Genomic DNA, 13495 nt, shown 5'->3' on the forward strand with positions numbered 1-13495 from the left:
AGAATCAAGAACAATACATTTAATGAAGGTGCTTGCAACGTCCTGGGCCAATCTTCCAAATATCCCCTCGTGCCATAATATCACATAATCAGGTTGACCGTCGGCCCCCATTCGTGCAAATGTCTCATTAAAGACAATAAGGCGACTGACAAAGAAGCTCTGATTGGTCCCTTGAGATACTAGGTTTTTCTGTTGTATCTATGCGGTTATGTGGTAGTTGCTAGGTCCTGCCATGTGCGTAACAGCTTACTTACGGAACAAATTACAATATCGCATACACTAATGTAAAGCATATCATCTAGGAACTCCAAAATTATTATCAGCTCAGTTTTGACCAAAATTGAGTTACTGGTTTTTGCCTTTGGACGGGAGATATGGTTTCCAATCCCACAATCCAGGTGTGTTAGTCCGACTTTTCAAAAAACGAACACGATCGGATTAAGGGGTTTCCACGGACTGTAGTAGGCTTATTTAGGGCCGAACTATTTGAGAAGTTGGACTAATTTAGTGCATGGACACGTATTGAGTGAGCATCCTAATCACAAGTTGTGAAAGCAGGACGTGCTATGCAAATCAACCGAGGCTTACTACTTTCATTGGGAACTGCACATTTTAAGTTCAAATATATATATATATATATATGTATTTCAAATAATGTTTACAATTACTTAAATTTTGACAGTAGCACATAGAGATATGTTTTAATGGCTGATGCCGGTTTGTTGACTTTTACATTTTGTACACTATTGGGGTGCTGGGGTGGATTGGAGAGGTACTACCTTTAAGGATGATACGGTCGCAGCTAGATTGCTGGTTGAGACCTTACTGGACCTCACCAACACCCAGCTCTTGTCTATGGCTCCAAGTAGCAGAATTTCTGCGGCCACACCACGGTAAACTGCTTCGACCGGCAGGCTGAACTAGACAAATGTCTCCAAGGGGTCGTTGGCCCCCTGGTAGAGCTTGGAGAGGAGATGGGCACCACCAAGCTTACTTGCCTAATGAAAAGTCATGATGGAAAAACATTTCCTCTTGTTTTGCCACATCCACGACATAGGGTTTCTCAGTTATGGCACGTCGCCAGTCGAGGCCCGGAAAAACAACCACCACGCTACCCACTGCTTTGCTCCAGGGTGGGGGTGACAAGTTTACTACTGGGACAAGATCAAGATCAACATCAACACCCAGCCTCTTAAAACATGACACCATTATTGGGACATGGAACGTCCACACACTGTATGCCTGTGGGAAAGTGAAGGAACTGACCCATGAACTAGACAGATACAGATGGGACATCCTTGGTTTGGCTGAGGTCAGGTGGACTAGCTGTGGTGAGACTACCACAGAAGAATGCCACAAGATATGGTATAGCGGAACGGACTGTGGACGTCAACATGGAGTTGGTATTATTGTCAACAAAAGCAAAATAAACTCAGTCATCAACAGGAACCTCTAGTCTCAACAGTTAGACCCCGCAAGCTGACCTGGTTTGGCCATGTCACAAGGTACACCTCCCTGTCAAAGACCATCCTGCAGGGAACAGTAGAGGGGAAGCGGAGACGAGGCAGGCAGAGAAAGGCCTGGATGGACAACATCAAAGAATGGACTGGCTGCAGCTTCCAAACCCTGCTATGAACAGCAGAAGATCGTGACCGCTGGAGATCCCTGACTGCCCAAGCATCCACCATGACACCGCTACGGCCTCCTAGGCCATGGGATAGGTGAGTGAGTGAGTGGGGTGTTTCAATACATGGCAGTGCGTAAGTGTTTCTGTACAGCATTTCTCCAGCCGTGGTAATGTGGTGACAGAAATGATAGTATTATAGCAGGTATTTATTAAAGTGGGACATCACTGAAGGCCTAGGTGTGAAATGCGCGGCCCGCCACTGCTCTTATGCAACAGCCCAAATTGAAAGCAGATATGAATGACCTCTTACGCTCTAAAATCTATTTGTCTGCACACAATAGTCTAACTAATATTTGAAGAAAACTTGATGAATGCAATCAATCTATTCTTCCAACACACCTACTGTATGCAGAAGGCCTCAGCAGGTACTTACCGTATTTTCCGGGTTATAAATCGCTCCGGAGTATAAGTCACACCGGCCGAAAATGCATAATAAAGAAGGAAAAAAACATATATATGTCGCACTGGAGTGTGAGTCGCATTTTCGGGGGAAATGTATTTGATAAAATCCCACACCAAGAATAGACATTTGAAAGGCAATTTAAAATAAATAAAGAATAGTGAACAACAGGCTGAATACGTGTACGTTATATGAGGCATAAATAACCAACTGAGAAGGTGCCTGGTATGTTAACGTAACATATTATGGTAAGAGTCATTCAAATAACTGTAACAGATAAATCATGCTATACGTTTACCAAACAATATGTCACTCCTAATCGATAGATCTGATGAGATCTTCTTCCTCGATGTCGCTTTCAAACAACTCTGCCAACTCTAAAGGTATGCACCACTTCCTCTTGTCGTTTTCTGCTGCATATTTCACTACGTCCAGCTTGTAATCTGCAGCACATGATTTCTTTTTCGGTGCCATTTTTGTTCTGCCCTTCTCAGTTTTTATAAGTTACCGCCAACGATGAAATGATCCATTTAAATAGCTATAGCAGTAGCATATAGCATATAGCAGTTAGCATTCCATGACCCACAATGCACTTCTGCCATGACCCTCCCCCGCTGAATTCTTATTGGTTGACGTCTGTGTGTGACGAATGCTGACATTTCCTTTGTCTCTTCCGCAAATGAGATAAATAATATTATTTAATATTTTACGGTAATGTGTCAATAATTTCACACATATGTCGCACCTCCGGCCAAACTATGAATAAAACTGATTTGTAATCCAAAAAATACGGTAACTTGCAAGAATTTTTGTCAAATCAGGCTTCTTGGAATAGAATTGTCAACTCTTCAACTTGAAGACAGCCCTACTTAGTCGTAGTCAAATATTTGAAAATTCAGATTTGGAGGAGTTTGATTTTACCGTCAATCTCGCTGTCTAATCGACATTAAACAATACTCTTCCCTCCTGTCGGCGAGAGTTCTATAAAGATGTCTGTGAGGCCAAGAATGGGGGCACAGGCTGAGTCCGGAGATTGGACAAGCATGAGGAAGGAAAGGAAAATAAAATGAGTGTGTGTGTGTGAGTGCGTGTGTGTGTGTGTGTGTGTGCGTGCGTGTTTGTGATCGTCCTGGGCATGACGTTAAAGTGCATCCGGCAGTGGAGGCTCCTCTATGGGGTCTTGGGGCACTAGGAGGTTACTACTGTTACCCCAGGCGGCCCTTGGCAAAGGCCTAGTACCTGACTGCCCCCTAGCCAGGGATACGGTGAAGACCTCAATGGCGGAGCAGGCGGAAGATTTAAGAACAGCCACAATGGCTGCAATCGCGGATGAAGGCTGCAGCAGAAAAGGGTCCCCAGTCGTCTTGGACCCCATACCACTGGATTCTGACTTGATTCTGTCAAGGATCGTGTGGTGACTGTCTGTGCACCAGCCTCCCCACGTTAAACAAAGTCACGCACAGGCATCCACCATAAAGGGATACACCCCTACCAGGAGGATCGCCATACTCGTTCGAGTGACCGCCAATGATGATTTTGTGCGTGTGTGGTAAGGATGACAAGAGGATGGATGCATAGATGGATGGAAGAGGATAAGTATATTCTCAGAAAAAAAAAGAGTTTATATATTTATGGACGGATTCAACTGCCTTTAAAAAAATAAAATAAAATGAAAAAAAATGTTTTATTTTTGTGGCTACATACTATTTTTCTTCAGTGGGTTGTGGTGGTAAAATGACTATTTTGATTACGCCAGCACTAGATAGTTTGATTGTCGGATCTCACAAAACCATCCAATCTCTTACAAACCGTGTTTATTTGTTTACATGAGCATTTTTTTGTGTCACAAATTAGCCGCATTAGCTGTGTCCTAAAAAAACAAAACAACGTTCGACGATAGGTAAAATCTAACAGATCAATGTTGACTATAAAAATCCTTGGTCAAAGACCACCACACTACTTTGTTAAAAGTTGCACCTAAATATTAAAGTGCCAACATTCATTATACCCAGGAATTTACCTCGGCAAATTGGGGCCCTAAACATAATTTTAATACAAGATTTAAAAAAAAAAGCCATTTTGATCTACAACCTTTATTAGAAAGAACACATTAAAATGAACACATACTTTCAGCAATGGAACAAACCTCTCACAGATGACAAGATCATTTTGTTTTGATTTTCTGCCTCTTACTCGCTCCTTGTGTATTTTTCGATTCGGAGACCTTCCTTCCACCTGCATCCAACTGCCTGTCTGCCTGCATCTGATCGCTGATTAGTCAAACGCTGCATGTTGTCAATCATTTCTCTCCTGCCTCGGGAGGATTTGCAGCCTAATTACCAATCCTTTACACCATTGCCAGGATTTATAAAAAAAAAAAAAAAGGAAATGGCTTATTTTTTTCCTCATTGCATATTTTTTCGTCACTGTTTGCTTGCATGTAGTATGGATGCGAAGTATGAATGCAATATTTTTTTTCTCTTAGTATTTATTCATTTGATAAAGTTCTCATTGTGCTTTAAATGACATGTCATTGTATATATCATTTTCAATGACAATAAAGCGGGGCTATTCAACTGGAGGTCCAGGAATGACACCATACCAGCCCCCAAGTTCAGACAAACATTTTTGCAGCAAATCCCTAAAAACCCAAGGGTGCTTTTGTTGTAGAGATGAACTTAGACCACTGTAAACTCACTGGCAAAACCTTAGTTGACATTTTAACCTTACTAGGACACAGAACACTTTGATCCAAACTTTACATAACTGAGGTGTTCCTCAAAGCACCCCTCTAACTCCTCTCTTTTTTGGCAGTTGCGTTTTCTTTTCTCCGTAATGTGATTTATGTCACTAAGGCGTTGCTGCAACTTGTTTACTTCAGATGCAAGTCAGTAGTCATTTGTTCAACTTCTGTATTTATATCAGTAGGCCGTGCATTTCCCACCTAGGCCTTCAGTGATCTCCGAGTTAAATGATTACTTCTCAAAATACCGTAATTGATGTCACCACATGATCATTGCTGGAGAAAAACTGTAAAGGAACACATTCACACCCTACTGGGAATTGAATCACAACAACAGTATACAAAACGGAGTATTTTCTGGCGCATTTAAAAATTGTATAAAACGTACGGGAATTAAAACATAAACCATAAATTTCTCTGCTTGGCTTATGCAACTTTCGGTCAAAAAAATTTGATTCAAGGTACACACTTCTCAAAGATATATTAACTGTCCTGACCACATGATGGCGACAAATACACATGTTAATTCAAAGGCCTACTGAAACCCACTACTACCCACCACGCATTCTGATAGTTTATATATCAATGATGAAATATTAACATTGCAACACATGCCAATACGGCCTTTTTAGTTTACTAAATTACAATTTTAAATTTCCCGGGAGTTTCGTCTTGAAAACGTCGTGTAATGATGACGTGTACGCAAGACGTCACAGGTTTTTAGGAAATATGAGCGCTGCGCACACACACACAGCTAAAAGTCGTCTGTTTTAACGGCATAATTACACAGTATTTTGGACAACTGTGTTGCTGAATCTTTTGCAATTTGTTCAATTAATATTGGAGAAGTCACAGTAGAAAGATGGAGTTGGGAAGCTTTAGCCTTTAGCCACACAAGCACACGTGATTCCTTCTCTAAAATTCCTGGAGGTGAAACTTTACTAAGGATCAGAGCGCGGTCAACCGAACATGAATCACGACGGAATGTCAACAGGCAGGTTTCGGTGAGAAAATTGTGGTTAAAAAGTCGCTTCTTACCGGAGAAAAGCTGAGCTTTTGCCGTTCATAGCTGCCGTCGACTCCCCTGAGACATTGGCGTCAAGACACCCGTGGACACACCCCTCCGACTATCAGGTACTGTTAAACTCACTAAAACACTAGCAACACAATAGAAAGATAAGGGATTTCCCAGAATTATCCTAGTAAATGTGTCTAAAAACATCGGAATCCGTCCCAATGCAATCGTGTTTTTTTTTGTTACTTTTTTTTTTTGTAGTCCTCAAACACAAATCTTTCATCCTCGCTCAAATTATTGGGGAAATTGTTGTTTTCTCGGTCCGAAAGGCACTCTTGTCGGAGGCTCCCATTAAAAACAATGTGAATATGTGAGGAGCCATCAACATGTGACGTCATCGTCTGCGACTTCCGGTAGAGGCAGGGCTTTTCTCTTAACACCGAAAGTTGCACACTTTATTGTGGATGTTCTCTACTAAATCCTTTCAGCAAAAATATGGCAATATCGCGAAATGATAAAGTAGGACACATAGAATGGACTTGCTATCCCCGTTTAAATAAGAAAATCTCATTTCAGTAGGCCTTTAAGGACAAGCATGACACACTTTAACAACAAGGGTTTACAAGTTTTAGTTGTAACAGAACAGCGACTGTCAACAACTTGAAGTAAAGGGAATTATGTTTATATAGCGCTTTTCTCTATTGACTCAAAGCACTTTACATTGTGAAACCCAATATCTAAGTTACATTTAAACCAGTGTGGGTGGCACTGGGAGCAGGTGGGTGAAGTGTCTTGCCCAAGGAGACGACGGCAGTGACTTGGACGGTGGAACCAGGAATCAAACCTGAAACCCTCAAGTTGCTGACACGGCCACTGTTTGTGATTTGATTGGCTATTCCAACCGTCTATCACCTGCATGTCCCCGTTCACTGACAGTGCATGGACGCCAGCATTGTTGATTCTGAAGGCCCTGGGCAGATTTCATACAGCATGGCAACATAAGCCCGCTGAATTGTGGCTACAAACTAAAACTAAAAATAACAGCAGTGGAACGAGCATAACATGACATGAAGAGAATCTGAAATTATTTGAGATATTAACGGAAAGTAAATAAAACAAATATTTTATCTTTAATTATGATTATGATTTCTGGTTATGTTAGGGCCAGCAGAGAATGCCTTGCTGGCCCTGACAGCACACCACTGACGTATACTAGTAGTGTTCCTCAAGCTTCTATTTTGGGTCTTCTTGTGTTCATCATTTGGACTATTCAACTGGTGGCCCGCGAGTTCTGTTAAAAAAAACCTGTGAAATTTTGCAGAACATTCTTAAAAACACTATAGTGCTATACCGTAGGGCAGGGGTCACCAACGCGGGGGCCGCGGGCACCAGGTAGCCTGTAAGGACCAGATGAGTAACCCGCTGGCCTGTTCTAAAAATAGCTCAAATAGCAGGACTAACCAGTGAGCTGCCTCTATTTTTTAAATTTTATTTATTTACTAGCAAACTGGTCTCGCTTTGCTCGACATTTTTAATTCTAAGAGAGACAAAACTCAAATAGAATTTGAAAATCCAAGAAAATATTTTAAAGACTTGGTCTTCACACGTTTAAATAAATTCATTTATTTTTTTACTTAGCTTCTTATAACTTTCAGGAAGACAATTTTAGAGAAAAATACAACTTTAAAAATTATTTTAGGATTTTCAAACACATATACCTTTATACCTTTTAAATTCCTTCCTCTTCTTTCCTCACAATTTAAATCAATGTTCAAGTACTTTTTTTTTATTGTAAACAATAATAAGTACATTTCAATTCAATTCTTCATTTTATCTTCTTCAAACTTATGATTAAAATTCCAAAAAATTATTCTGGCAAATCTGAAAAATCTGTAGGATCAAATTTGAATCGTATTTCAAAGTCTTCTGAATTTCTTTTAAATTTCGTTTAAAAATGTTCTGGGAAATTTAGAATAAATAATGATTTGTCCTTGTTAGAAATATAGCTTGGTCCAATTTGTTATATATTCTAACAAAGTGCAGATTGGATTTTAACCTATTCAAAACATGTCATCAAAATTCTAAAATTAATCTGAATCAGGAAAAATTACTAATGGTGTTCCATAAATTCTTTTATTTTTTTCAAAAATATTCAAATTAGTTAGTTTTTCTCTTTATTTTTTTCGGTTGAATTTTGAATTTTAAAGAGTCAAAATTGAAGAAAAACTATGTTTCAAAATTAAATTTTCATTTTTTTCGTGTTTTCTCCTCTTTTAAACCGTTCAATTAAGTGTTTTTTTCATAATTTATTCTCTACAAAAAAAACCTTCCGTAAAAGGAAAAAAAATGTACGACGGAATGACAGACAGAAATACCCTTTTTTAAAAAAAAAAATATATATAGATTTATTTATTAAAGGTAAATTGAGCAAATTAGCTATTTCTGGCAATTCCTTTAAGTGTGTATCAAACAACATGTCACGAGGGAGGTGCGGGACATTGAGTCCGAGTGGACCATGTTCCGAACCTCTATTGTCGAGGCGGCTGATTGGAGCTGTGGCCGCAAGGTTGTTGGTGCCTGTCGTGGCGGTAATCCCAGAACCCGTTGGTGGACACCAGCAGTGAGGGATGCCGTCAAGCTGAAGAAGGAGTCCTATCGGGTTCTTTTGGCTCATAGGACTCCGGAGGCAGTGGACGGGTACCGACGGGCCAAGCGGTGTGCAGCTTTAGCAGTCGCGGAGGCAAAAACTCGGACATGGGAAGAGTTCGGGGAAGCCGTGGAAAACGACTTCCGGACGGCTTCGAAGCGATTCTGGACCACCATACGGCGCCTCAGGAAGGGGAAGCAGTGCACTATCAACACCGTTATGGTGCGGATGGTGTTCTGCTGACTTCGACTGCGGATGTTGTGGATCGGTGGAGGGAATACTTCGAAGACCTCCTCAATCCCACCAACACGTCTTTCTTTGAGGAAGCGGTGCCTGGGGAATCTGTAGTGGACTCTCCTATTTCTGGGGCTGAGGTCGCTGAGGTAGTTAAAAAGCTCCTCGGCGGCAAGGCCCCGGGGGTGGATGAGATCCGCCCGGAGTTCCTTAAGGCTCTGGATGCTGTGGGGCTGTCTTGGTTGACAAGACTCTGCAGCATCGCGTGGACATCGGGGGCGGTACCTCTGGATTGGCAGACCGGGGTGGTGGTCCCTCTCTTTAAGAAGGGGGACCGGAGGGTGTGTTCCAACTATCGTGGGATCACACTCCTCAGCCTTCCCGGTAAGGTTTATTCAGGTGTACTGGAGAGGAGGCTTCGCCGGATAGTCGAACCTCGGATTCAGGAGGAACAGTGTGGTTTTCGTCCTGGTCGAGGAACTGTGGACCAGCTCTATACTCTCGGCAGGGTTCTTGAGGGTGCATGGGAGTTTGCCCAACCAGTCTACATGTGCTTTGTGGACTTGGAGAAGGCATTCGACCGTGTCCCTCGGGAAGTCCTGTGGGGAGTGCTCAGAGAGTATGGGGTATCGGAATGTCTTATTGTGGCAGTCCGCTCCCTGTATGATCAGTGTCAGAGCTTGGTCCGCATTGCTGGCAGTAAGTCGGACACGTTTCCAGTGAAGGTTGGACTCCGCCAAGGCTGTCCTTTGTCACCGATTCTGTTCATAACTTTTATGGACAGAATTTCTAGGCGCAGTCAAGGCGTTGAGGGGTTCCGGTTTGGTGGCCACGGGATTAGGTCTCTGCTTTTTGCAGATGATGTAGTCCTGATGGCTTCATCTGGCCGGGATCTTCAGCTCTCACTGGATCGGTTCGCAGCAGAGTGTGAACCGACCGGAATGAGAATCAGCACCTCCAAGTCCGAGTCCATGGTTCTCGCCCGGAAAAGGGTGGAGTGCCATCTCCGGGTTGGGGAGGAGACCCTGCCCCAAGTGGAGGAGTTCAAGTACCTACGAGTCTTGTTCACGAGTGGGGGAAGAGTGGATCGTGAGATCGACAGGCGGATCGGTGCGGCGTCTTCAGTAATGCGGACGTTGTATCGATCCGTTGTGGTGAAGAAGGAGCTGAGCCGGAAGGCAAAGCTCTCAATTTACCGGTCGATCTACGTTCCCATCCTCACCTATGGTCATGAGTTTTGGGTCATGACCGAAAGGATTAGATCACGGGTACAAGCGGCCGAAATGAGTTTCCTCCGCCGGGTGGCGGGGCTCTCCCTTAGAGATAGGGTGAGAAGCTCTGCCATCCGGGAGGAGCTCAACGTAAAGCCGCTGCTCCTCCACATCGAGAGGAGCCAGATGAGGTGGTTCGGGCATCTGGTCAGGATGCCACCCGAACGCCTCCCTAGGGATGTGTTTAGGGCACGTCCAGCTGGTAGGAGGCCACGGGGAAGACCCAGGACACGTTGGAGAGACTATGTCTCCCGGCTGGCCTGGGAACGCCTCGGGATCCCCCGGGAAGAGCTAGACGAAGTGGCTGGAGATAGGGAAGTCTGGGCTTCCCTGCTTAGGCTGCTGCCCCCGCGACCCGACCTCGGATAAGCGGAAGATGATGGATGGATGGATGGGTGTATCAAACTGGTAGCCCTTCGCATTAATCAGTACCCAAGAAGTGGCTCATGGTTTCAAAAAGGTTGGTGACCCCTGCCGTAGGGATGGTCTTTGACAATCTTTTTTGCAGAAGGTCCTTAAAAATATGAATAAAAACAAAACAATGAATAGAACAAAATGAAATGTCCACTGTAAAAGATGCTGGTGAGGGGAAAGTTCCGCCCCCACCCCGTCGTTAGGTATCTGGTAATGTGCCCCCCCACCTAAAAAAAACCCCAAAACACTTAGATGATTATCCCTGCAATAAATACATCTATCTATTCTTATTATACAGTTTTATTAATTTCTATAGCCTTCTAAAATGCTTTTTGTTTGACCTTTGACTTTTCCACTGCAGCAGACTACTACAATACCACAGTACTGACCAAAGGACAAAAATTATCATGCTTTTGAAGAGAAGGATTAGCAGAAGATAAAAAGATGGATGGATGGATTTTCTCGATTACGCATTTTCTTTCCTCTTTGCAGTAAGAGCTTACAATCAGTGTGAAGCAGCTTTATAAAAAGGACCAGGTGGGAGGAAACGTGCAGTGCACATGAGTGTCTTTATGATAATAGCAAAACGGTTTGCCTTAAGTGAGGCTGACGACGCTCGCACATTTGTGTTTCATACATCCGTATGCATGTGGAAGTGTGAGATGTGCTGACATGAGGCTTATGTGCGATACGAGCATCTGGCCAGGTGTGCTATTGAAAAGCGCACAAAGCATCATTAGCAGGTGCACGGGCAAAAAAAGATGGCAACACATATGTAAATCTGAGAAGAAAATGTTCCACCTTACCCATTTTGCATTGAAGTGGGATCATACGCCAGCGCCATACCACTCTATGGAAAAAGAGAGAGACATTAAAGCTTGAAGGTTAAAATGCTCATTATGGTTGATGAATAATTTGTGCAAAGATGTCCGCCACTGATGCTATCAGGACGGTGACCATGAATGTGGCCTCCAGTAATAATATACCTTCTTGTCTCATGCTTCTGATCTGCAGCTACAAAAAAAGCCACTAGCGCTAACTGCACAGTAGCATGATATAAAATGATCCATTAAGAATTATTGGTTCAAAAAAAGAAAATGGTCTGACAATTGCAATGTTGCATAAAATACAGTAAATATTTACAATCTAAATATGTGTTGGGGAAAAAACACTCTCACAAGTAGAGTTGGGTACCGAGTTCAGTACTTTTATAGGCACCGACCGAATTCCATAGATACTACCGGGTATCGTAAAATGAAACAGTGCCATATTTCGATACCTTTTCTGCACGGGTGATCTCAGTCGAACTGCCTCTAGGAAATGTTACAAATGTCTATGCCAGTGATTCTCTAACTATTGTCAAAGTTTGTTGTTGACGAACCCCGAGATCCAGAGAAGGAGGCAGGCATGGAGTGAGAAAACATGGTTTTAATATAAACAACTAGAACAAAACCAAACAAAGAGTTCAAACCAAAAGCGCGCACGTGGGCGGATAACAAACAAAAGACCTAGCGTGGAAGCTAACAGGTATCTAGCAGGAAACAGAAAAACTGGAAACCGCTAATGACTAACAAGAAAACACGAAACCAAAAAGCTAGGAGAAAACTAACTACAAATAGCTAACAGGAACAGCTTACCGCTATGACGACAAGAACAAATAGTAGCACGACAGGTAGTAGCTGTAATGATGACATCGACACGACACGACACGACAGGGAGCGACATCGACAAGACAATAATCCAGCACTGACTGGAGGAACAAAGGAGGTAAAATAGGAGCTGGCTGATTGACATCAGGTGTGGCCAGGTGCCAATCAGCCACAGCTGAGGGGAAACAAAGCACTCAGGGAGACAAACAGGAAGCTGAACCAAAATAAGAGTGCTGACAGGAACTAAGGACAGGAAATACTAAACACACATAGGAGAAACTAAAACACAAACAACTGTGGTACTGGTAACACTAGTGGTATGTAGGCTCGATGTAGTGGTACACCAAACACTCACTTAATTGAATGTTGTAATGTGACTTGAGCCGTTATCACAGTGCTACTATTCAAACTCTGTGTAATGTTACAGTGGGCAAAACAGTAATTACACCTGCTTTGTTTTTAATACCTAGGCCTACTACGTAACTGTATTTCAATGTTAAGTAATTAGGGTGGTACTTGTAGAGCCAAGTGTTTTCTGTAGCACTACTTGATGAAAAAAGTGTGAGAACCACTGGTCTATGCCAACAAAGCAAGAAGAAGGCATTAGTAAACAATGTTAAAGGCCTACTGAAATGAGATTTTCTTATTTAAACGGGGATAGCAGGTCCATTCTATGTGTCATACTTGATCATTTTGCGGTATTGCCATAGTTTTGCTGTAAGGCTTAAGTAGAGAACATCCACGATAAAGTTCGCAACTTTTGGTCGCTAATAAAAAAGCCTTGCCTGTACCGGAAGTAGCAGACGATGTGCGAGTGACGTAACGGGTTGTGGGGCTCCTCACATCTGCACATTGTTTACAACCACGGCCACCAGCAGAGAGAGCGATTCGGAATGAGAAAGCGACAATTTCCCCATCAATTTGAGCAAGGATGAAAGATTCGTGGATGAGGAAAGTGAGAGTGAAGGACTACAAAAAAAAAAATAGACAGCAGAGCGATTCAGATGTTATTAGACAAATTTACTTGGATAATTCTGGAAAATCCCTTATCTGCTTATTGTGTTACTAGTGTTTTAGTGAGATTATATGGCCGTACCTGTACAACCTGAAAGTCGGAGGAGTGTGGCCACGGGTTTGTTAATCACCAGTGTCTCCGAGGGAAGCTACGTTTCTCGACGAGGCGAAGGCAGCCAGTGGAGCCGGGCTGAGATTTTTTTTTTCCCCCTCCTCCACGGTGGAAGCATCCGATGGTCGGGGGTGGCCGGTGGAAGGAGGCAAGAGATTCCGCAGCTGCCTCTTTGACAAGTGCAGGAGGAACGATGTAATTCTCCGCTCATGTCTATGGTAAGAGCCAACTTATTACCACCATTTTCTCACCGAAACCTGCCGGTTGACATGTGGTAGGGAACCCTGTTCGCTTGACCGCTCTGTTCCA

At 42.9% G+C, this 13495-nt stretch overlaps 1 protein-coding gene across 2 annotated transcripts in view; it reads right to left on the reverse strand.

The window, feature by feature from the left end:
• Positions 1-13495, reverse strand: part of LOC133562234 (RNA-binding motif, single-stranded-interacting protein 3-like) — a 489591-nt gene that overhangs the window by 61922 nt on the left and 414174 nt on the right. For both annotated transcript variants that reach the window (XM_061916235.1, XM_061916236.1), the window contains exon 8: positions 11218-11261. In XM_061916235.1, coding sequence (XP_061772219.1) covers positions 11218-11261 — 44 coding nt within the window. The remainder of the gene's footprint in view (positions 1-11217; positions 11262-13495) is intronic.

This window comes from Nerophis ophidion, linkage group LG11 (genome assembly GCF_033978795.1).
Source record: "Nerophis ophidion isolate RoL-2023_Sa linkage group LG11, RoL_Noph_v1.0, whole genome shotgun sequence".
Taxonomy (NCBI): Eukaryota; Metazoa; Chordata; class Actinopteri; order Syngnathiformes; family Syngnathidae; genus Nerophis; species Nerophis ophidion.